Genomic DNA, 24,916 nt, shown 5'->3' with positions numbered 1-24,916 from the left:
AATGGTGGTATTTTGGCCATAACTTCCGAGCCCATAGTCCGATCTGACCAATTTTCAATAGGAAACAATGGCAGAGTGTCCTGCGTCGAATGCAACTTGTTGCGAGTAAATCGGTTAAGGATAAGTACCTGAAAAATGAGTGACATTTTTTTGGGTGGGTGCGCACAGACGAACACACATACACACACACATACACACAGACATCACCTCAATTCGTCGAGCTGAGTCGATCGGTATATAACACTATGGGTCTCCGGGCCTTCTATAAAAAGTTTGTTTTTGGAGCGATCATATAGCCTTTACCGTATACTTAGTATACGAGAAAGGCAAAAAGTTAGAATGAAAAATTAATTTTTTAACGTTTTTTTAACGCTCTGAAAACGCTCATTGAAAACTAAAAACTAAGGGTAAGGGAGGTATTTTGGACCACCAGTTCGACGGCTCATATTTTGGACCACTGAGTGCAAATTCCTCTTGGTGGTCCAAAATAAGAGCCTACGTAAAGGTGGTCCAAAATACATCTTTTACCCTACACCCCTATTTTTTTTACCGGGATCTCAACAATTTGTTCAATATTTACCGAGAATTTTATATCAAACTGATGCATCACCCATCAGACAGTATCCTGGCCACATCATTACTACCTACTATTCCCAGATGATGGATGATTAATTAAACGCATATTCATTAGAGTTGCGGAGCCTTTCATTTAACATACTTTCATTTAAACGAGTTGGTATAAATCCATTATAGTAGAGCGTCTCTTCTGAGATCACGCTTTGATACGGATAAGTTATAGCATCGGGAATTAGAACGCAACCGAATATTCCTGCTGTAACCCTATTTGTGTGACTGTGGCAATCATTAAGAATGTCGCAAAAAAAAACTGATCTACTTCTAATCTGTGAAGAACGGTTCTTACTTCTGTTCAGGTCATTCGTTTTTAACGGTGTAATCGAGACTAGGCATTGTTGATTGCTCTTTGCATTATGGAAAATTAAAGTAACATGTATTTGTATTGGGGTTTGTGCAGAATCTTTCATTTACCTATTGTTTTTGGTGCAGAGGTTGTGCTTGATAAGCTCCGCAACTTGTACTGCCACCTTCACTGCAATAGAAATTTATATACCATTCATTTTTAAATCATAGTACCACCATTCTATACCAGATTGTCAAAATAATCGTTGAAAAGCGATCGTTAAATAAAATGTAACAATTTTACAGTCCCGGTAATTATGAAAAACAATTGAATAATAAAAACTTTTTTATCACAAACAGAAGCAGATTGGTACGAATATTAGTATACAAATATGGAACCTAATACAATACACAAAAATAAAAACAAGAACCCGCCGAATTGCCGAAAACACTAAACTTCATCCACTTATAAAATCACCACACGCATGTTCTACTTCAACCAAATATCGTCCAGCGTTTCGTCTCGCAGCTCCTCCGCCGGCATCGCCTTCAAAGTTCTCAGCGTTTCCATGTAAAACGTCAACTCCGACACGACGGTCCCATGCTGAGGCCCCCCGTTGTTTGTGATGTTGTTCCGCAGCAGCTGCTCCCGAAGTTTGTCTTTGAAATTCTTGTGTACCACTCGGTAGATGGTAGCTACCTGCTTCTGGGGTAATATCGGTGCGATCGCTTCGTGCAACTTGACGAACTGCCTGCTGATATTTCGGAATGGTTGCGACGGGACAGGCGGGCGCGCGTCCCAGTTGGCAAGCTGGCTGGTCACAAGATCGCAAACAATTGCCAGCACTTTGTTTTCTATCTCCTTTATGTGGGAAGCGAAATCTTTCTCGATTGAATCGTACCCGGTGAGGATCGTCGTTGAGCCTGTTGAGGTTCCATTTGGTTCTAAGGATTGGAAGTGGCGTTTAACGTGTGGCAGTAGCCACAGGACTAGTTGAAGAGCGCGGGAAACAAGGGCGAGGTTACCGCTGGTAATTGTCTTAAGACCGGCCACGTGTAAAGCACCGGCACCAAGAACCAACTGACATGAGCGAGAATTAAAAGTTCTCAAAAGATCGATCACATTTCGAGCCAGTTGCGATGCGATGACGGGCAGTTGAGAAGCGCAACGGCAATATTCGCTAACGATTTGCACTAGAAGCAGAGCTGCTCCAACCAATGCAAACGGTTGTCCTTCTACCATCAGAACTGCCTGCGGCGGTGTTGATGAAATTGAACTTCCATTCAATTCAGTGTTTTTATTCCATAAGAAAATCCCTTTTGAAATGCTTTCCACCATTTTCTGAAATTCAGCTGGGACTTCAGCTTGTTTCCATCGCTCGCTGTCCAGCAGTAAGGCCATTTTCGCTTTCCTCTCAGAGTGAAACTTTTGAGCATATCTCGTACCTTGTGCTCTTAATGCCATCTTCAGTGAAACGCTCTGAATCCCACAAACTGTTTCACAACCATCACTAAACCGATCAACAATTTCAGTTAGCTTTGCTATTTGATCCGCACTAACAGAACTCTTCTCCAAACTTTGGTTTGACACCAAATTGGCGCATCGTTCATGACAATAATTACAAACACTTTGCAATAAGTTAGCTAATTTCGATTTTGCCACTTCGTAGTCTTCCACGCTTAGGAATGCTTCCGTATCTATAAAGCTTACATCGTCAGTAATTTTTCCGGCGCTTGCATCGGCTGTCTGCTGCATCACATCATGCACAGATCGAACCCGTTTCAGCAACTTTAACAATGTGACAGTTGCAGTTTCCAACAGTACGATCCATTCGGACAGAGATAAACTCTGCGCTTCCTCTCCTGCTCCGGTTAGACAAATTTCCGCATCCCCGGAGGCGATCACCTCAATCACCATTTGCTTCACTATCGCCCGAACCGTTGTAATCGCTTCCTGCTTATAAGTATCTATGAAATCTAAATTCCGCTTTCTCAGCAGCCCCGATATGATACAAATTAACTTATCTTCATCCAAAACCTTCTCAGCCACTTGACTATCTCCGGCGAAAGGGCGATTCAAATCCGATGTCGAATACCGCTCGAAATCCGTGGTCAACATTTTATCAATCAGTCGCTCCATCTCCGTCAACTGCGACGGCAGATGACGGAAGCAATGAATCCCGACCAGTTCCTGACTCAGAATTTCCTGAGTCGTACTGATCAAATCCAGCGCCGCGACGTAATCCTGAGTACTCAGAAGCAACTGAATCATCGGCTGGGTCTGATGTACCGTGGACATTAGCTTCAACCGTTCCAGGACGATGTTATTGTTGGAACGAACCCGCTCCAGGCTGATGATTTGCAGTGACTCGCGGATGATTGTATCGTCGATCAGTTTTAGCCGGGAGCGAAGTCTCGACACATGAGCCGTGGCCTCTCGCATCTGTTCCATGATGGCGTCCTGCGAGGTCATTGCATGGAAGAATGCAGACGACTTTTCGGCAACCTGCAATATAAGAAGGGGTATCATATTATTAGTTTATTGCTTGTATTGTATTGTATTGTTATTTATTGACAACAGGTGAAATGGTCACCCCAATGACCGTTTACTTAAAACTAAATACATTAGTATTGTCAAGATTAACATAAAACACGTCTGAAATTGCACTTATTAGTTTCTCGTGACACATTAAAATTAAACACAGAATAACATCTATTGAATAGGCGAGACATGCTTCGTATGGGCTCGTGTAGCCCATAGTTAGTTCTGGATGCAGGAAGATTGAAGAACGAGTGCGTTCGGAGGTTACGGCGTCGTGTGTTGATGTCCAGCATGCTAAGAAGCATTTGGCAGTCGATGTCTGCTTGTGAAAGGTCACCGATGAAGCAAGCTTTAGCCACATTACGTCTTGCCTCAAGCGAATCGAGATTGATGAGCATGCAACGGTTACTATAGCTGGGAAGGTTGACTGGATCTCTCCATCTCAAATGTCGTAGAGCAAAGCGGACAAATTTGCGTTGGATAGTTTCGATGCGCTGAATTTCGTTCTGATAATACGGGGACCAGACGACCGAGGAATATTCTAATATTGGTCGAACAGTGGCGCAAAACAATGATTTTAGGCAGTACACATCCCGGAATTTCTTAGCAAATCGGAAAAGGAAACCTAGCTGTGAAGATGCCTTCGAAACAATATATGCTACGTGGTCCTTGAATGTCATTTTCGTATCGACCAAAACACCTAGGTCTTTGACTGTTGATTCTCGTTGAAGCTTTTATCTGCCAAAGCGTATTCATGCTGGAGAAGAGAGTGTTTGCGTCCAAAAGATATGACCGAGCATTTAGCAACATTGAGCGTCATTCGGTTGATACGGCACCATTCTGCAAAGGATTCAAACTGTTGTTGCAGAAACATTGCGTCTTGAGTTTGCTTGATACAATAATACAGTTTCAAGTCGTCGGCGTACGATAACTTTAGACATTTCAAAATAAAGTTGACGTCATTCATATAAAGCAGAAACAGAAACGGTCCAAGATGACTACCCTGTGGAACGCCGGATCGGACTACAAACGGTGAGGAAATGTGGTCTCCAATTTTCACCGCCATACTGCGACCTGATAAATAGGATTGAAGCCAGCTGAGCAGAGCGTTATTTATGCCTAATTTGTCAAATTTTGCTACGGCAATCTAGTGATTCATTTTGTCGAATGCAGCAGAAAGATCTGTATAGATTGCATCCACCTGATGGCCATTCTCTATTTGTCTTATTACAAAGGAAGTGAAGCACGCTAGGTTAGTGGTCGTTGAACGTTTGGGCATAAACCCGTGTTGGTCGTTTGAAATGTAATGGGCGTAGCTTGAAGTCAATTCGCCAAGAACAATCAACCCAAATAGCTTGGAAACGGCGCACAGCGCAGCTATTCCCCGGTAGTTTGATACGGTCCTCTTGCAGCCCTTTTTGAAAACTGGAAATACATATGACTGCTTCCAGCACACCGGAAACACCCCGGAAGTCAGCGAGAGGTTGAATACTGCAGTAAGAGGTCTGACAAGCGACTCTGCGCAACGTTTAATAACAACCGATGGGATACCGTCTGGGCCGCATCCCGTGGAGGATTTCAACTTCTTACTGGCAGCTATTATTGAATCGTTTGTGATAACCAATGGCTGTCTAGCGGCAGGAAGACTGGGAACATTCCTAGTGGCAATAACTACATCTTGCGGGTCGAGATACTCATTAGTAAATACACTACTGAATTGAGTACGGAACAAATTAGCAATGTCGTTGGTAGTTTGGGCTTCAGATAAACCATCAGTCATCGTTGAGGGCAATCCAGATTCCTTCCGTTGTTCGTTGACGTACCGCCAAAAGCTTTTGGGATTATTCCTGAGACGACTTTGCAAACGATTTTGAAAGGCGTTATAGAGGTGATCGTTGAGTTGCTGATATTCGGAGTTGGCCTTGATATAGCTAGCTTTTGTAGAGTCCGTACGATACTTGCAGTGTTGTCTGAGGGCCGCGCGTTTGACTCTTTTCAGATTTTTGAGATGAGCGTTAGACCAGGCTGGTTTGACCGGTTCTGGTGTGGATCTCACGGGAACAAACTGGTCGATGGCGTAAAGTAGTATGTTTGACATGGTCGAAGCAGCTAGGTTGACGCCAGAATCTCGAAGAGCCGTATCCCAGTCAACTTGAGCAAGAAAGGCATTCATCCCGTTAAAATTGGCCTTGTAAAAGTCATATGAAATGCTTTCAGACGGCTCGTGGAAGTTATGGAGCGGTTTTATCTTGAGTTGCATCTGGACGGGAGGATGATGTCTGACAATCTTGACGGGCGGCGATGGCGCCTGAATAACCGTTGCTGACGAAGGTCAGGTCAAGTATTCGGTTGTTTTCATTTTCCACATCATTCATCTGGTTCAGTCCAGCTGTGCTATACGCGTCAAGCAGCAAACAAGACGTCTGGCCGATCAGGGAACTCGATGCAATCGGGAAAAGAAATCTCGATTTATGGCGCTGCCAATTGATTGTGCTCAAGTTGAAGTCACCGAGGATAATCATTTTGTCCCTTGGTCCTAATTGCGAGACCACCCAGTTAAGCGAAGCGAGGTGACTGTCGATCAACTCCGCATCATTGATTCGATCGGGAGGGATGTAAAGAACGCAGATGAAGAGAGCGGCATCAGCAGTAGTTACAGCGACCCACAATTGCTCAACCGACGAGTTTCCAGGAGGACTCACTAAGCAAGATTTGAAGCAGGAGCGAACGGCTAACAGAACACCCCCTCCAGTGCTTTTGTTACTGTTAGAAGATGACCTATCTTGCCGATAAACGCAGTATGATTCGTCGAAGAGTTGATTTACGGTGGTATTATTGTTGAGCCAGGTTTCAGTGAAGGCATAGACGTCGTAGCAGCCATCGCTAATGGCCAAATGATAATCGGCAAGAGAACTATTGATCCCGCCCACGTTCTGGTAGTATATCAATACATTCGAAGATTCTTGAACCGCACGCCTATCACTTGAAACATCCGGTAACATGGAGTTGAACTGGCGTGGAGATGGTGTAGCAATACTGGAAATCGGAATGCTTTCAGGTACAGAAGATACTGGTAACTGATTGTACTTGCCGGTTATAGGATTTCGGAAGACCCCGTCTCCCAACTCAGACGCAGGACCGGGACGGCTGCTGGTCGCTGGCAGTGGAAGCTCGACTGCGCTGAGAGGAATAGGGGCTTCCTTACAGCTAGTATCGATTGTGCGTCCCGGTGAACGATTTGACGACTGGGTTGCAGCGGCTTGATGATGAGGTCTGGAAGTACTGTGTGATGCTTGTAGGCACGACATTCGGGTGGATTCGCTGGAAGTCGGGAAACTTTCATACGGAGACTGAGATGAAGGCTGATCATACTTGCCGAAAGTTGGTGTCCGGAAGACCTCGTCTCCCAACTCACACGCAGGGCCGGGACGGCTGCTGGTCGATGGCAGGAATGGCTCGACTGCGTTGAGTGGAATAGAGGCTTCCTCACAGCTGGTGTCAAAAGTGCGTCCCGGATGAGAACTAGATGAATGCATAGCAGAGACTTGACGTTGCGGTGGAGAAATGGTTATTGATTCTTGTGATTGCGGCGATCCTGTACGTTCGATGAAACTCGGACTCAATTCCGAATGGATGTTAGCAGAGATAACAGAAATTTGGCTTGGCACGAATCGGAAGTTTGAAGTAATTGTAGGCGACCAACCAGCAGAGGTTGAGAGTTGATCGATGATGCTGAAATTTGAATCGGCATCAGGCGATGAATGTCGATAAGAGATGTACTTGCCTTGAATAACAAGTTGGGAGTCCCCTAATCCGCCTCTAAACTCAGGGCCAGGACGACTATGGTGAACGCTGGCTGCAGTAGGCGCGACTGAGTAAGAGGAACTGAGGACTCCCAAAATGCTTTTGTCGGTGCGTCCTGGTGGAAAGGTCACGTGTATCGTGGCTGCCGAATTTAGCTCATTGGTTCCGGAGCAGAGGTAGGTGTCGACAACGGGAAGATTCCGCCAACAGGAGAAACCGTGACGGTTGGAGTATTTAGCAGCGGCTTCCACATGTTTTTTGAGCTGATATCCTCGAATTCTCGAAATAGAAGACCCATAGGCCAAGTATTCGCATTAAGTGCGACTTCACGGAACTTGGGGTCAATCCCAACTTTAAAAGATATGAAGCTCATACTTTTAAAGTCAATTCCTTTTTTCACCAGCGGGACCACTTTGACCGAATCTTCACACTGGATGCAGTCCTTCACCAGTTTCTCAATAGACTCCGGTTTGACGCTCGGGTGAATACGGGAGAGGTACAGCCAGAACATCGCTGCGGGCTCAGGTACTGTAATGACCTCAGTCACAATGTCATTATTAGTCACTACCTTGGTACCGACAGCGAGTGGTTTGGATGGTAGCAGTCCATCTGTACGAGGTCGTTTCAGCGGTGGTTGGCGCAGGCGCCCTCCAGACCCAGGATGAATAGGAGTTGAGTGGACGATTCCTCGTGATAAACGAGCAATTAGCTCACCTTGCTTCCCTATCTCCTTTCTAAGTTCCGCGTGGGCCAACTCCTGACTTTGAGTGATCGAATTGATCGCGTCTCCAAACGACAAGACGGTGGTTTTGAACCGAGCACACTTCATCAATTTCACACATTCGTCACACATCCAAAATAGGTTCGGACTGGTCAGAAGCACGTTCACAAGGTTTTTATTCAGCTTTGGGTTTGAGCCAGAGCACTTCAAATGGATCATTCTGTCACAGAAGCCCATGCATGTGACAGATTCCTCATCGGCTTTAACTGGCTTCGCACATTTGTCACAAGCAGAAGACATGATTTTGTGAGAGGCCAAAACTGTTATTAAAACAACGATGGGGATGCTCTAATCTGCGTGACGCTTCAATTGTTATTCGATGCAATGCAAAACTACGGTAGCAAAGTGAAGTGTAGCTAGGGCACAGAAAAACAAACACAAGGCGAAAACGATGCGCCGTCGTTGATAAGCAATACAATTAATACAAAGTTCTCAAATCACAGATTATTTGCGCGCGATTCTCCACTGCATAAAAGTGACACTAGTAACCGAAAGCAATAAATACACAATTACGACGCGATTTAGCCGGTATTACACGGGAATAGTTAAAACAAAAACGGAGTGAATAACGTACACGATCCACCGACAACAACATTCGTTGCTTCGCCCCGCTTGTACTCAATTTCAATAATAATAATAATAAAAAGAATACATATTATATTTTATACATTATATTATATTTAGAATACATATTAGAATACATACAAGCGCTGAAAAGCTCAAAAAACATCTTTCAAATGTAGTTGACTTATACTAGAGAATGTTACCTTTCATATTACGTCGTTGAATGACGAAAAATGCGTTTGGAAATTGTTGGAATGCACTTTTGAAAATGTATTGATTTCAATGTGTGTTCCCGACTATACGGGGCAATATGAGCCACCATTTGGGGCAGTATGGGCCACCCTTCCAAAACCTTTATTCAGGCGAAAAAAGTATCGTAATATGGAATAATATGATATTCCTGATATTCCTACAACAGTTGTGAGTATTCCATACCAAATAAAATGAAAAAAAACTGCACAACAGCGGACTGAACTGATTTGCCACTCTTCACCGTTTGCCACATTTCAATTGGTCAATGGTCATTTTTTCTGTTTCTATCGCAGTAATGCGCTGTTGTAATTTTTCCGTAATGAATCTTACATATATGATAATGTTCTTGTATTTGACTACTGAAATTTGAGCTTGTTCGCATTTTAAGGCCAGATATCTTATTCTATGCAGGTATGCCCATATTGCCCCATAGAGACTGGTTTTGGGAAAAAAAAGTTTTATGATCAATTCAGATTTGTATCAATATAAACATGTGTGCACCATATTCAATTTCAATATATCTTTTGATTGGGGTGTATTTTTGACCTGTATTTTAATCAGTTTTGTGTCAAAACCTTATTTATAAACTTGAAATCTTATAATAATTTTGCCTATGCAGCGAAAATTTACATTTTCAAGTGTATTTTCATGTTTGAATTGAATTTTAATGCGGTTTTCACGTTGATGCATATGTGGAGCATCCTCTTAAAGATCATATAACTTTTACATGATAAAACTTGTCAATAAGCTCAAAATGAGGGTGGCTCATATTGCCCCGTATGTTCATATTGCCCCTACTGCCCCTATATTTTATCTTTTTCCCTGTTCTTCGGTTCAGAAAGGGGAATGGGCGCGTTCTGCCAGGTTGGTCGAGTATTTAAATCTTCGTTTTTCTTCTTCTTCTTCTTCTTCTTCTTCTTCTTATTGGCATTACATCCCACACTACAGTGCACTGGACAAAACCACCTCGCAGCTTAGTGTTCATTAGACTGGCCCAGCTTAGTATTGGCAGAAAAAATGTAGTTGAATTCCACAGCGAAACAGGCATGGGACAACCTCAAGAAAGCTTTCCAGGACGACGGAATGACAAGGCGGATCGGATTACTGCGTAAGTTGACAAGCATTCGGTTGGGAGACTATACCACTGTTGAAGCATACGTGAACGATATGATGTGTACAAGTCATAAGCTGAGCGAAGCAGGATTCAAAGTCGATGATGAGTGGTTAGCCAGTCTATTGCTTATGGGACTCCCCGAGTTGTACGAACCAATGATAATGGGCCTCGAGGCATCTGGCAGGAGAATCACGGCGGACGCAGTGAAAGCCAAGATACTGCAAGATGTGAAGGTTTCTATTAATTCATGCTCAAGCGGGCATGATGGTGCATTCCATTCGCAGCAGAAAAAGGGATCGAAGTCGTCAAACAAGTCCAGTGTGAAATGCTATAAATGCAAACGGTTAGGTCACTATGCTGTGGAATGTGCAATGAAGGAAGAAAAGCAAAGAAGAATCAAGTCTGACAAGCATGCTGCATTCGTTGCTACGCAAGCAGCAGTCAAGCGCGAAGTGTGTTGGATCTTCGATTCCGGTGCAACTTCGCACATGTGTAACGGTGAAGTTGTAATGGACAATATGGAGAAGGTGAAACAGCAAATAAGTGTGGCAAATAATGCTGTGTCTATAGTAGAAGCGGTAGGAAGTGTCAAAATCAAAGCTGATGTCGGAGATGGCACGTGCAACATTACACTGTCCAACGTGTTGAACATTCCGGATTTGGCGCTCAATCTGGTGTCCGTGAAAAAAATTTGTAGCGGTGGCTACTCTGTGACGTTTCGCAAAGGTACATGCGAGGTACGCTCGGCATCCAACGAAGTGGTTGCCATCGGCCAACAAAGTGGTGGTCTCTACAAATTGTGTTTGTCCCATGAACAAGTTTCATGCGCGGCAAAGGAGGAAAATGACATGGAGTTGTGGCATCGACGAATGGGGCATTTGAATATGCATAGCTTGAAGATTCTCCGGTCTATAGCAACAGGAATCAATTTCACTGAAGTAGAGGTACATTCATGCGTTGCATGCTTACAAGGGAAACATTTTCGTCATCCTTTCAAGACAGGTGGAAGCCGTGCAAGTGAGGTACTGGAGCTAATCCATAGTGATCTATGTGGTCCGATGGAAAATATGTCAATCGGTGGAAGCCGATATTTCTTTACATTCGTTGACGATCACAGCCGCAAGATTTTCGTATATTTCTTGAAGTAGAAGAAACAAATGTTGCAGTGTTTTCAAGATTTCAAATCATTAGTAGAAAATCAGACAGGTAAACGAATCAAGCGCATGCGATCCGATAATGGCACTGAGTACGTGAATGGTGAGATGGAGAAATGTCTTCGTTGTTCCGGGATTCATCATGAGCAGGGTTTCGACTTTTCATTTCAATGAGACCAAAGCAAGCGTTTTTCGGGCCAAGGGAAAATCTTGTTTCGTTGTTTATGTTGAGGATCATCTTTCATCCATCAATCTTTTCTCTAGAATTAGCATTGGAAGATAAACGAAAATCTTGCCTATTAGATGAAAATCTTTTTTCGTTTCATTACTTTTACCTCTCACTCACTTTTCGCGAGAATTATCGCAGAACAATTACAAAATTGTATGGCCGCGCCGGGAGATTCGAAACCAGAATAGTAAAAATAATAGCTGTGGAAATGCGCTTAGTTTAGCCACACCACCACGCTATCTGTGTGAAAGCGTTAAGTTATTTGTTCCACATAAGCTACTACCATTTGCATTGATGATGCCTCGAAAAGACTCGAATATGAAAGAAAAAGAGCAAACCAACGTTTAGCAGCAATCGAAGTGAGCGAAAAATTGTTTTCACTCTCCAGGCTGTTTTTCTTTCCCGAAAAGCGATTTCTCCCCGAAAACTTTCGTGAGGGAAAATCATGTGCTCCTGAGATTGAGTGAGCATTACGTGTTGAAGATCAAGTAGGCGACCTATTAGAAAATAATCAAGCAAGCGATGAATTATTACAGTAGCTGTCAATACAGGAGGAGCAAATAAATTATTTCATTCTTTGTTCAGACGTTAAACAGATAACATGTCTTTTAATGCGATCTACGACAACTCTAATATCCAAGAGGTTATGGGCCTATGAACAGTTGAACATTTTTTCAAGAATCACTAAAGCTAACCGGTCGAAACTTTGGGTGAGCTCAAGATGGACGCCAACAAGGTCATTTGGAGCGCCTGAACAACGCCAACTATGAGAGCTGGAGATTCAGAACTGAAATGTTGCTGATTAGAGAATCGTTATGGAAGTTTATTTCGGAACAAGCGCCTGAACCAATAACCACCGACTGGAAGTCTGGGGACGATCGGGCAAGGGCCACTATCGCGTTATTTGTTGAAGATAGTCAACATTCAATCATTTTCAATTGCAAGAGCGCAAAAGAAACCTGGGAAGCTTTGAGAAAGCACCATCAAAACGCGTCGTTAACATCGAAGGTCACTATACTCAAACGAATTTGTCAAATGGAATACCGAAATGGAGACAGTATGGAACAACATATTCAAGCTATGGAATTACTGTTCTCTCGTTTATCAAATGCTGGTCAAAAACTAGATGCACCACTTATGGTAGCCATGGTTTTGAGGAGTTTGCCTGACACGTATGATACTTTGACGACGGCGTTAGAAAGTCGCTCGGTCAATGAGCTCACGATGGAACTTGTGAAAGTAAAACTTATCGACGAATCTTTAAAGCGCTCCAGATGTATTAGCATTGGGGAGTCCATTTTGAAGATTGAAACCGGCAAGAAAAGAATTCTGTGCCATTTTTGCAACAAACCTGGTCATATCAAGAAAGAGTGTCCATTGATACAGCGTCAAGTTCCTAATCGAAACCCTGATATTCGTCAAACCATATCAAGAAACCGAAGCCAAAAGCTCGTGTAGTCCATGCCCAATATGATGGTCAACCGTTCTGTTTTGAAATTGTTAATCAATAAACTGGTAAGAATTTTTGAGTTGTTGATTCCGGAGCTAGTTGCCATGTGTGTAGTGAAATGGATTAAAGACTTTTAAAAAATTACTGGAATGGCCGTTACATTTGGCAAACGGTAATGTAACTGCAGTAGCTGGAAGAGGCAGTGGTACTCTGGTTTGTATGGATGATGCACAAAATCAAAATGAGGTGAAGCTTCATTCATTCATTTATTTAGTCTACATCTATACAGATAACACTGAATCAACAATTTGACGCCACAATACACGGTTCGAGGCCGCATCTCTCCATCCTCAAATACGCCCCACGCTCGCCAAGTCGTTCTGCACCAGGTCTGCCCATCTCGCTCGCTGCGCTCCACGTCGTCTCGTACCTGCCGGATCGGAAGCGAACACCATCTTTGCAGGGTTGCTGTCCGGCATTCTTGCAACATGCCCTGCCCATCGTACCCTTCCGGCTTTAGCTACCTTCTGGATACTGGGTTCGCCGTAGAGCTGGGCGAGCTCATGGTTCATTCTTCGCCGCCACACACCGTCTTCTAGTACACCGCCAAAGATGGTCCTAAGCACCCGTCTCTCGAATACTCCGAGTGCTTGCAAGTCCTCCTCGAGCATTGTCCATGTTTCATGTCCGTAGAGGACTACCGGTCTTATTAACGTCTTGTACATGACACATTTGGTGCGGTGGCGAATCTTTTTCGACCGCAGTTTCTTCTGGAGCCCGTAGTAGGCCCGACTTCCACAGATGATGCGCCTTCGTATTTCACGACTAACGTTGTTGTCAGCCGTTAGCAAGGATCCGAGGTAGACGAATTCCTCGACCACCTCGAAGGTATCCCCGTCTATCGTAACACTGCTTCCCAGGCGGACCCTGTCGCGCTCGGTTCCACCCACAAGCATGTACTTTGTCTTTGACGCATTCACCACCAGTCCAACTTTTGTTGCTTCACGTTTCAGGCGGGTGTACAGTTCTGCCACCTTTGCAAATGTTCGGCCGACAATATCCATGTCATCCGCGAAGCAAATAAATTGACTGGATCTGCTGAAAATCGTTCCCCGGCTGTTACACCCGGCTCTACGCATGACACCTTCTAGCGCAATGTTGAACAACAGGCACGAAAGTCCATCACCTTGTCTTAGTCCCCGGCGCGATTCGAACGAACTGGAGTGTTCGCCCGAGATCTTCACACAGTTTTGCACACCATCCACCGTTGCTTTGATCAGTCTGGTAAGCTTTCCAGGGAAGCTGTTCTCGTCCATAATTTTCCATAGCTCTACGCGGTCTATACTGTCGTATGCCGCCTTGAAATCAACGAACAGATGGTGCGTTGGGACCTGGTATTCACGGCATTTTGAAGGATTTGCCGTACAGTAAAGATCTGGTCCGTTGTCGAGCGGCCGTCAACGAAGCCGGCTTGATAACTTCCCACGAACTCGTTCACTAATGGTGACAGACGACGGAAGATGATCTGGGATATCACTTTGTAGGCGGCATTAAGGATGATGATCGCTCGAAAGTTCTCACACTCAAGTTTGTCGCCTTTCTTGTAGATGGGGCATATAACCCCTTCCTTCCACTCCTCCGGTAGCTGTTCGTTTTCCCAGATTCTGACTATCAGTTTGTGCAGGCAAGTGGCCAGCTTTTCCGGGCCCATCTTGATGAGCTCAGCTCCGATACCATCCTTACCAGCTGCTTTATTGGTCTTTAGCTGTTGAATGGCATCCTTAACTTCCCTCAAGGTGGGGGCTGGTTGGCTTCCATCGTCCGCTGAACTGACGTAGTCATCTCCTCCGCTGCCTTGACTTTCATTGCCTGTACTCTCAGCGCCATTCAGATGTTCCTCGTAGTGCTGCTTCCACCTTTCGATCACCACACGTTCGTCCGTCAAGATGCTCCCATCCTTATCCCGGCACATTTCGGCTCGCGGCACAAAGCCTTTGCGGGATGCGTTGAGCTTTTGATAGAACTTGCGTGTATCTTGAGAACGGCATAGCTGTTCCATCTCCTCGCACTCCGCTTCTTCCAGGCGGCGTTTCTTCTCCTGAAAAAGGCGGGTCTGCTGTCTCCGCTTCCGTCTATAACGTTCCACGTTCTGCCGGGTACCTTGCTGCAGCGCGACCGCCCGCGCTGCGTCCTTCTCCTCCAGAATCTGTCTGCACTCTTCGTCGAACCAATCGTTCCGTCGACTTCGACCCATATACCCGACGTTGTTCTCCGCTGCGTCGTTAATGGCTGCTTTGACTGTATTCCAGCAGTCCTCAAGAGGGGCCCCATCGAGCTCACCCTCTTCCGGCAACGCTGCCTCGAGATGCTGCGCGTATGCAGTGGCGACATCAGGTTGCTTCAGTCGCTCTAGGCCGTACCGCGGCGGTCGTCGGTACCGAACATTGTTGATGACGGAAAGTTTTGGGCGCAGTTTAACCATCACCAGATAGTGGCCAGAGTCGATGTTAGCGCCACGATATGTCCTGACGTCGATAATGTCGGAGAAGTGCCGTCCATCAATCAGAACGTGGTCGATTTGTGATTCTGTCTGCAGTGGCGATCTCCAGGTGTACCGATACGGGAGGCTGTGTTGGAAGTAGGTGCTGCGAATGGCCATATTCTTGGAGGCGGCGAAATCAATTAGTCGTAGGCCGTTTTCGTTCGTCAGCCGGTGAGCGCTGAACTTTCCAATAGTCGGTCTAAACTCCTCCTCTTGGCCAACCTGAGCGTTCAAATCTCCTATGATGATTTTGACGTCGTGGCTTGGGCAGCTGTCGTACTCACGTTCCAGCTGCGCGTAGAATGCGTCCTTATCATCATCAGTGCTTCCGGAGTGTGGGCTATGGACGTTGATTATGCTGAAGTTGAAGAACCGGCCTTTGATCCTCAACCTGCACATTCTCTCGTTGATCGGCCACCACCCGATCACGCGCCTTTGCATATCGCCCATCACTATGAAAGCTGTTCCCAGCTCGTGTGTGCTGCCGCAGCTCTGGTAGATGGTATGATTACCTCTAAACGTTCGCACCATTGATCCCTTCCAACAAACCTCCTGCAGCGCTACGATGCCGAATCCACGGTCATTGAGCACATCGGCGAGTATGCGTGTGCTCCCGATGAAGTTGAGAGATTTGCAGTTCCACGAACCGAGTTTCCAATCGCTAGTCCCTTTCGTCGCAGTGGTCTTCGCCGATGGTTCCGGTCCATACTCTCTTGTTGATTGTTCGTTGCTTATGATTTTTAAAGGCTGGCTTGCAGGGGCCTGACACCAAACCCCTAAATTTCCGGAGGACCATTCCTCCTTATTTCCGGTGGACCATGGTGCACAGTTTCACTTTAGAGTCCCTCGCTGGCACTCGGACGATGATCAGCCGCCCCTAACATGGAGAACAGACGCTGTTGTGAGCCGATCCTGACATGGAGAACAGACGCTCAATAAGATTTGCACCTCCGGAGAGGAGCAAACCCCCCCTTCCCTGTCAGCATACGACCATAGTTCCCACCGGGGTTGGTTACCCGATCTTCCCTAAGGTTGCTCGTATCCCGGCCAGCACCGCGGGAGGTAGGGATAGGAGTTGCTGGGTAAGAGGCTAAGGACCGCGAGATGGGGTCTATTTTATTCCTTCAGGTACGCGAAGTACCAATGGTACGCTTTACCCAGCATTTGCCGTGCCTTACAGAAGTATTACATGTACCTGTGAAGCTTACAGAAGTATTACATGTACCAAAGCTGGATGCACATCTGGTTTCTGTTGGAAGACTTACCGAAAAAGGTGCAGATGTGCTGTTCACTGAAAATACTTGCAAAATTATGAAAAATGGAAGAATCGCTGCTGTTGCAAGTAAGAAAGATGGATTATATCGTTTACATATCCTGGAGAGAAAGGCACTAAGGGCTAATATGGGACACCCTGATAACTGCATTCATGAATGGCACAAGAAATTAGGACATCGGGACTCGGAAGCTATAAAGAAGCTAGTACGAGACAACCTTGCAACTGGAATTCAAATAAGAAAATGTAGTATTGACGAGAAATGTGAATGTTGCTTAGAGGGGAAGCTGTCTAGGTTACCATTTCCAAAAACCGTTGGTGAACAATCAAAGAAAATGCTTGATGTAGTACACACGGATGTTTGTGGTCCCATGAAGACTATTTCGCCTGGCGGAGTTCGATATTTTATGACGATGATAGATGACCACACGAGATTTACGAAAGTATATTTTCTGACGAAAAGATGAAGTACCAGGGAAGATCCAGGAGTACGTGCAGATGACGGCAACACGTTTTGGGAGAATTCCGACCATTATTCGTTCAGATTCAGGAGGAGAGTACAAATCGAAACATCTTGGTCGGTACTATCGTAGCAAAGGGATAACCCCACAGTATACAACAGCATACAGTCCTCAGCAGAATGGAACTGCAGAAAGGAAAAATAGAACTCTCGTCGAAATGGCACGTTGCATGTTAATTCAAGCTAGAGTGAATGTACGTTTCTGGGCTGAAGCTGTCAATACGGCTGCTTATCTACAAAATCTACTACCAACAAGAGCAACCAAGTTAACTCCATACGAAGCATGGTTTGGGAGAAAACCGGATCTGAAGCATGTTCGTGTTTTCGGAAGTCAAGCTTATGTACAGTGTTGTCCTACACTCAAGGCAAAAAATTCTGCTCTTTGATTTTACTCCATCTAAACGATTTTATGGTCTCAACTAAGTAAGTTCAACTAATAGAAGGATATTTGGATTTTCTAAATGTCATGGCAAACTATCAAAAAACTGCACTCCAGAGCCACAGGAGAGCGCGCGCTGAAAATACACTCCAGTGAAAACACTCCAGTGTATTTTCAGTGCGCGCGCTCCTGTGGCTCTGGAGTGCATTTTTTTGACAGTTTGCCATGACATTTAGAAAATTCAAATATCCTTCTATTAGTTGAACTTACTTAGTTGAGAATATAAAATCGTTTAGATGGAGTAAAATCAAAGAGCAGAACTTTTTGCCTTGAGTGTAGGACAACACTGCTTATGTGCATATACCTGACCAGAAAAGGACCAAACTGGACTCCAAAGCTGTGAAACTTACTTTCATGGGTTATGCGGATTCACAGAAAGCATATCGTTTTGTGGATTTATCAACAAACAAACTCACATTCAGCAGAGATGTACGTTTTATTGATGATGGAAAATTACTACAAAATCAAACAGAGAAGATTTCAGAAAATTCAGAAAAGATAGAATTTGAGCTGCTCAAATCTGAAGTGCATGAGGAGCAAAATCCTGAAAATGTATCGTTGAATTCTGAACAAAATATCGATGAGGATGATTGTTTCCTAGATGCTAGTGAGGGAGAGTCAAGCTCTAGCAGTGAAAGCGAAGAGAATGCTCCTGCAATCAATATTTTAAAAAGATCTGAACGAAGTACACAAGGAAAAATTCCTAACCGTTATATGATTGGTATGGCGAAAAGTCAATTCCCAGAGCCTCGTTCCTACAAGGAAGCTGTTGAAGGTCCAGAAGCTGAATTATGGAAATGCGCTATAAATGAAGAGTTACAGTCACTGCAAAAGAATAAAACATGGGAACTAGTATCAATTCCACCTGATCGTAAAACTATAGGTTGTAAGTGGATTTTCAAACGCAAGTTAGATGAAAACGGAAATGTAGCCCGCTACAAAGCACGATTAGTGGCACAAGGGTTTACGCAGAAGTTCGGAACCGCGGAGACGAGCCAGCCTCGGGCTGAAAGTCTCTTTAATAAAGACACAAAAAAAAAAAAAGTTCGGAACCGATTATGACGAAGTTTTTGCTCCTGTCGTGAAGATGATAACATTTCGAACGCTCCTATCAATAGCTGTGCAACGAAATTTGCTAATCAAACATGCAGATGTAAAAACTGCTTATCTCAATGGTCAACTTGAGGAGTCAGTCTACATGCGTCAGCCACCCGGCTGTGTAATTGGTGATAAGAACTATGTATGCCGTCTTCAGAAGAGTCTTTACGGATTGAAACAGTCTGCAAGAATTTGGAACAAAACGCTAGACAAAGTACTCTCAAAAATGAATTTTAAGCCTTCTGTGAATGATTCTTGTTTGTACGTTAGACATCGAAAAGGAAAAACTGAATATTTAGCCGTATACGTAGATGATTTCATTGTAGTATGTGAAACTGAAGACGAATACAAAGAAATAATAGAAACCCTGAATCAAAGTTTTGAAGTGACATCACTTGGAGACATGAAATATTTTCTGGGACTACAAGTTACACGTGAAAACGAACATATTACCTTGCATCAAAAATCATATATTCTGAAGTTGCTGTCACGTTTCGGCATGGACGATGCTAAACAATCAAAGATTCCTTTGGATCCAAGCCACCTACAACCAAAGGAGGAGGAAGAAGAACTGCCGAATAATAATCAATATGCAAGCCTAATTGGAGGATTGTTGTATGTGGCTATCAATACTCGTCCTGATATAGCAGTAGCAGTTTCAATCTTAGGAAGAAAAACCAGTCGACCAACGCAATCCGATTGGGTGGAGGTAAAAAGGATTCTAAGATATTTGAAAGGTACAATTGATTACGAATTGCATCTTGGCGGCAATACATCGCCTGGTGCTCCAGAAAGCAGGACAACGTTACACTAAGCAGCACGGAAGCAGAATATGTGGCTTTGGCAGAAAGTTGTAAGGAGTTAAATTGGATATTACGTCTTTTTGATGATCTTGGAATCACTACCAAACTACCAATAAGAATATATGAAGACAATCAAAGTTGCATCAAGCAAATTGGCGCAGCAAGTATTAATCATAAATCTAAACATGTCGAAACTAAACATCACTTTGTACGACAATTAAAGCAAGAAGGAATAATCGATCCAGTGTATCTTTCAACTGATGAAATCAGTGGCGTTTCCCTAACCTCAATCTACCTGTGCACTGAGTTTAAATTTAAAGAATTGGTGTGCGGAAATGCCTACAATAACTAGATTTTGATTAGTATTAACGACTCTGATAATTTTCTTCTCCATTTGGGCTGTCAAAATATCAAAATTTTCGCTTTTTGGGGGAGTGCACAGGTAAAAAGTGAGGTTACGCGACGCCACTGGATGAAATGATTGCAGATATGCTGACGAAACCTTCGCAGTATATCAAGCTATCACGTTTTAGACAAGCTGCTGGAATACATCCATCGAGGAGGAGTGTTGAAGATCAAGTAGGCGACCTATTAGAAAATAATCAAGCAAGCGATGAATTATTACAGTAGCTGTCAATACAGGAGGAGCAACTAAATTCTTCCCTTCTTTGTTCAGACGTTAAACAGATAACATGTCTTTTAATGCGATCTACGACAACTCTAATGTCCAAGATTACGAACCCTGATCATGAGGTAACAGTGCCGTACAACCCAGAGCAGAACGGTTTGGCTGAGAGGGCTAATCGTACGATCGTCAAACGGGCGCGTTGTCTTTTGTTTAACGCCAATATGGAGAAACGTTTTTAGGCTGAAGCTGTTTCAACTGCTGTTTACCTCATTAATCGTTCTCCGTCGAAAGGATTGCGGGTGACCCCGGAAGAACGATTCACCGGTGTGCGTCCGGATTTATCAGAAATACGAGTGTTTGGAGCAAAAGTCATGTGTCACGTTCCGAAGGCAAACCGGCTACAGTAGGATCCGAAGTCTGAACCTGGTGTGTTCGTTGGTTGTACCGATCGTTTGAAAGGACACCGAGTATTTGTAACCGTTGGTCACAAAATGCAGTTTGTAGCTCCACCACAAACAAATATTCCTCGTTTTCCTGTTTATCCTTGGTGAGTTTTTTCTTGTTTAGTAGTTCGACCCTGTCCTTGTCAAAAGAACTCAAACGTTTATGCTGTTATGCCTGTCACCCAATTGTCGTATTGTTTGTTTGTAGCGGTTTGAACTTTAACTTGTATGCAAGAAAGTGCGCAAAGCTGATAAAAAAGGTAACCCAGAGAGGACGTTATCCGAAAAATCCGTTTTTGTTCGTGTCCGTTTCCCAAATTTTAGAATTTATATGCTTGGCCTAAACCGATGTCGTCCTTTTCTGTCCGTGTCCATCAAAGGAATTAGAAGTGCGCGACGTGATCCTTAAAGTTAAAGTTAGTGTTAATTGTTAAAAAATATTTGGTGTAAATTGTTTAATCATTTGGTGTCATTGTAGGTTGAAAACTTAAAATTACGATAGTAGTAAAACGTTAAAACTATTATCACAGTTCGTTGTAGTACGGTTAGTTGAAAAACAAGAGTGTTTGTTATATTGTTTTAATTGTTCTATTGTTTCCATTATATTAGAATACAATATACAACAATAAGCGTGAACAGCATTGTAAAGTTCACCAATAAGCAGCCACAAAAGGTAATTAGAATTAAGGTAGATGAATTAAGGTAATGGATCTAGTGTGGTACTGGCGGGATGGGCAAACTTATAAGTGATAATGTGCTAATCTGCTTTGGCAGGTCCGTCCAACGGGACTTTTTTGGGATTTTCGCGAGTGCTTGTCCGGATCGTCATCTGGCAAGCCCATCTTCCACATAACCCTCGGAACGTCGTCGAAAAGGCTAAAAAATTGGAATCCGTTACCAAATTCCAATCAGAAATCCCCCCAAGAACGGACAGAAACCTCATCCAGCCCAACGTTCCACTGAGGTTCATCCAGCCGACCGGTTTATGTTACGGCGTAAATTCGGTCCAGCTAAATAGAACCCGTTTTGAAACCGCCATTGCTCGCCATCATCGAAGCCGAGCATCTCAGACCGGTTCATGTTCCGGCGTGAATTCGGTCACCGCAGAAACCGCACAACAGCCCTCGTAATCCACCATCGCATCCCGCACCCCACCAGTTTCCGTACCACATCTGCCAGCCAACGAGCATCGAACGATCCATCTAAAACTAAACCGCAAGTACCACACAAACAGATAGAGTGACGTCACTATTTAGGCCTATCGAATTAGGGTAATAAAAATTTGTTAAATGAGTATAGTGTGTGGCCCAGTTTTATATAGTGATCCCTGGGGTTGAATAATTTACACCTAGTTCTGCCTTGTTTTCGTTTTCCGTGCTCATAAAGGAGTTCCAGGCCTCGTCCTGGTTGGACAGTTCTGAAGGGTCCACAAGTGTGGCTTGTGAGCACTCAGTGTTTGGGAACTTTGGTTTGCCTTTTCCAGCGTTACGTAATTTCTGGCTATTTTCTCTTTTTGTTCCCTTTCGAATGAACGTGGATGATTGTGTGTGTAACCGACTGGCAGCATAAACGACCCTGTCTCAACATACTTATCCCAGTGGAAAATTCCCTACCGTGAGCTGCGGCTAGGCTACATATTTATTCCAAAGTCTGGCAAAGTATATACAGTCGAATTTCGTTTGTTGGGCTATCTTTAAGTGGGCTTCGTTAAAACTGGGCTCCCGTTAGTTGGGCTACAGCCCACTTACATCGAAGTCAAACGTCTTTTTTGACAGTGTCAAATTTCTGTCAAGGGCCTCGGGATGTACAACTGAATAGCCAAATAAAAAATTAAAACAATTTGAAAGCAAGTTTATTTCAATTTCAAAATTCAAGTAAAACAAAGCGTAAATTTCAATAATAAAGCCAAATTCTTCAACATGTTCGTTTTGTTTATTCCACTTCAATGAGTTTTGTGCGTAGAGCGTTCAAACGACAAACTTCTGCTGCATCGTGTTTCATAAACGAATTACGCAATCAAGTGACTTTAATTGCGTCTCCAAATTCTGGATCTTCGGTATTTGTAGCGGAAGTATCAAGAGAGTTGTTACTGTTTCTCTGTCGATTCTTCCAACCATTCCTCGTGCATTTTCGGTTGACCTTTATGAAGGACGGATGACAAGATTCTTCATCTGAAAACACTTCACTGGTGACCCAATCTGGGTTATGGTCAGCATCATACACTTGATCCTTCATCCACAGATCGATGTCTTCGTCAGATGTGCTGTTCCTGAAAGATGGTCGATACTGCAATGAGTGTTTGAAATCGCATCGCCTGCGTTCGTCCCTTCGTCGGTAGGTATCGTTCGGCAAATCATCGATTAATTTGCGCCAAGAATTCCGGATGGTGATAGCGAAATTTCATCCCAAGAAGAAGCCAACCATACGACGCACTGCTGAAGGGTAATCTTTTTCAAACGGTTCGAATGTCAAATGCTCGTTTCCAAGATCAGCTAACATCAGTTTTCTTTGTACTTCCGCTTCATTGCATTGATAACCGATTGGTCCATTGGCTGACACTCAGAGGTGACATTTGGAGGAAGGTAAATAAACCTGAATCAGCCCGTCATCACTTTGCAGAGGATCGTCTAGATCATAATGACTGGTACAATTGTCAAGCACGAGCAATGCCTTTGGTTTCAAAGCCTTGCTCGAGAGAAAATTTCCGCACTGCGGGGGACAAATTCCTCATAGAACCAATGACGGAATAACTGTTTGGTCATCCAAGCTTTTTGGAATGACAATACGATACAGGTAGTGTTGCTGTGTTCAGTCCCGTGGCTTTGCAGCTGTTCCAATAAAAAAGCAACTGAAGCTTAAGCGATCCGTCAATATTAGAACATGGCATGAACGTATACCTGGTTTTATTCTGTTTTCGCCCACTGCCATGGTTTCAGTGTGCGTAACAACAGAACGGGTAGCCAAGAGCTTGATAAAAGTGCAGATTCGTCTGCATTGAAAACCTGAGAGTTCGACAGCTGCATATCACGAATTTTCTTTGTAGAATCGCTTTAAAGTTCAGGTATGCTCCAACATCTGCAGATGCCTTTTCACCCGCTACCGTTTTAACACGCAATCCAAAACCGCTGCTTGAAGCGATGCATCCAGCCGTCTGAGGCCGAAAATTTGTGCACGACGTAGTGCCCTTTATCCTGCAACAGCTTGAACAAAAGCTCCGCCTTTGTTTTCAGAATTTCCACCGTTAACAGAATATGAGACTGTCGCTGCTGGAGAATCCAGACATAGAGACTTCTTCCAGCAAAGGGAACCTCTGCTCCCTCAATGTCTTTCGGTTATCCACCCCATATTCGATAAATTTCTCCGCTGCTGCTCGAATCGTTTCCTTTTTCTGTATAATCCTGGTTACAGACAGTAGAAGATCCTATACCATACTTCTTCCCTAGCGTATCATGCGTTGCGCCTCCAGATTCAAAATCTTCTATTATACGCACCTTTTCCACTAATGTCAACACGATATTTTCGTTTTTGTCCATTTTGCATGGGTGTTATCCATTTTTGTACCTAGTGATCACGTAATCATATGCACATTGAACCCTTCTTAATAAAGTTTACTATGTAAATAAATACTTACCCAAGAACAAATCGAAAAAAAAGTCACGTTCAACAATCAAAATAATAAATTTCGCTTTTTATGAATCGAACAACTTATAAACGTTTCTGCAACGATCCTGACAATAACAAACGATCGATGCGTCCCTCAATGCGTTTTAAGCTTTGACGTCTCAGCCCAACTAATGAAAGCCTTTCACTAAGTGGGCTACGGGTTTAGCCCAACGAACGAAAGTTGACTGTATATATATATCTCGTGATGCCGTTTTCTTGAGTGAAGCCGTTCGAAATACCGCACCGGTTTTGGAAGCTGGACCTGTAAATGAATTAACAGTGGAGTTATTAATCAACGAAGGGATGGATGCAGCTAGTGAAGTTGCCAATATACCAAAAGTAGGTACTCATCGGAACTAATGGAGTAAACCAGTCAACAGAGGATGATGTTGACGATGAAACGGATTACGACAGCGCAAATGACACCATCGAGGCGATTCGAATTGCATCACCTGCGCTCTCCTCGCAACAAGAAGAACAGCTTATTGCTGTCAGGCGCAGCGAGCGGGAGCGCCGAACACCAGGCAAGTATCAACATTTTGATATGACATACAGTGTACTTCCTGAAACGTTTGTTAAGTCGCAGGTATTCAATAAACCCGAGCCGCAATCGGTTCATGATGCAATGGAGACTGATGAACGTGAGCTGTGGCGTGAGGCCATGGAAGCTGAGATGCAGGCATTGAATATCAACAAGAC

At 43.9% G+C, this 24,916-nt stretch overlaps 1 protein-coding gene across 1 annotated transcript in view; it reads right to left on the bottom strand.

The window, feature by feature from the left end:
• Nucleotides 1-1,198: 1,198 nt before the first annotated feature.
• LOC134212144 (vacuolar protein sorting-associated protein 54-like) overlaps nt 1,199-24,916 on the bottom strand; it is a 28,176-nt gene continuing 4,458 nt past the window's right edge. Inside the window, exon 3 of the mRNA XM_062689735.1 lies at nt 1,199-3,424. Coding sequence (XP_062545719.1) covers nt 1,409-3,424 — 2,016 coding nt within the window. The 3' untranslated portion in view covers nt 1,199-1,408. The remainder of the gene's footprint in view (nt 3,425-24,916) is intronic.

The sequence above is a fragment of the Armigeres subalbatus genome, chromosome 2, assembly GCF_024139115.2.
Source record: "Armigeres subalbatus isolate Guangzhou_Male chromosome 2, GZ_Asu_2, whole genome shotgun sequence".
In the NCBI taxonomy this organism is placed as follows: Eukaryota; Metazoa; Arthropoda; class Insecta; order Diptera; family Culicidae; genus Armigeres; species Armigeres subalbatus.
This window is presented reverse-complemented; position numbering and strand designations above follow the sequence as displayed.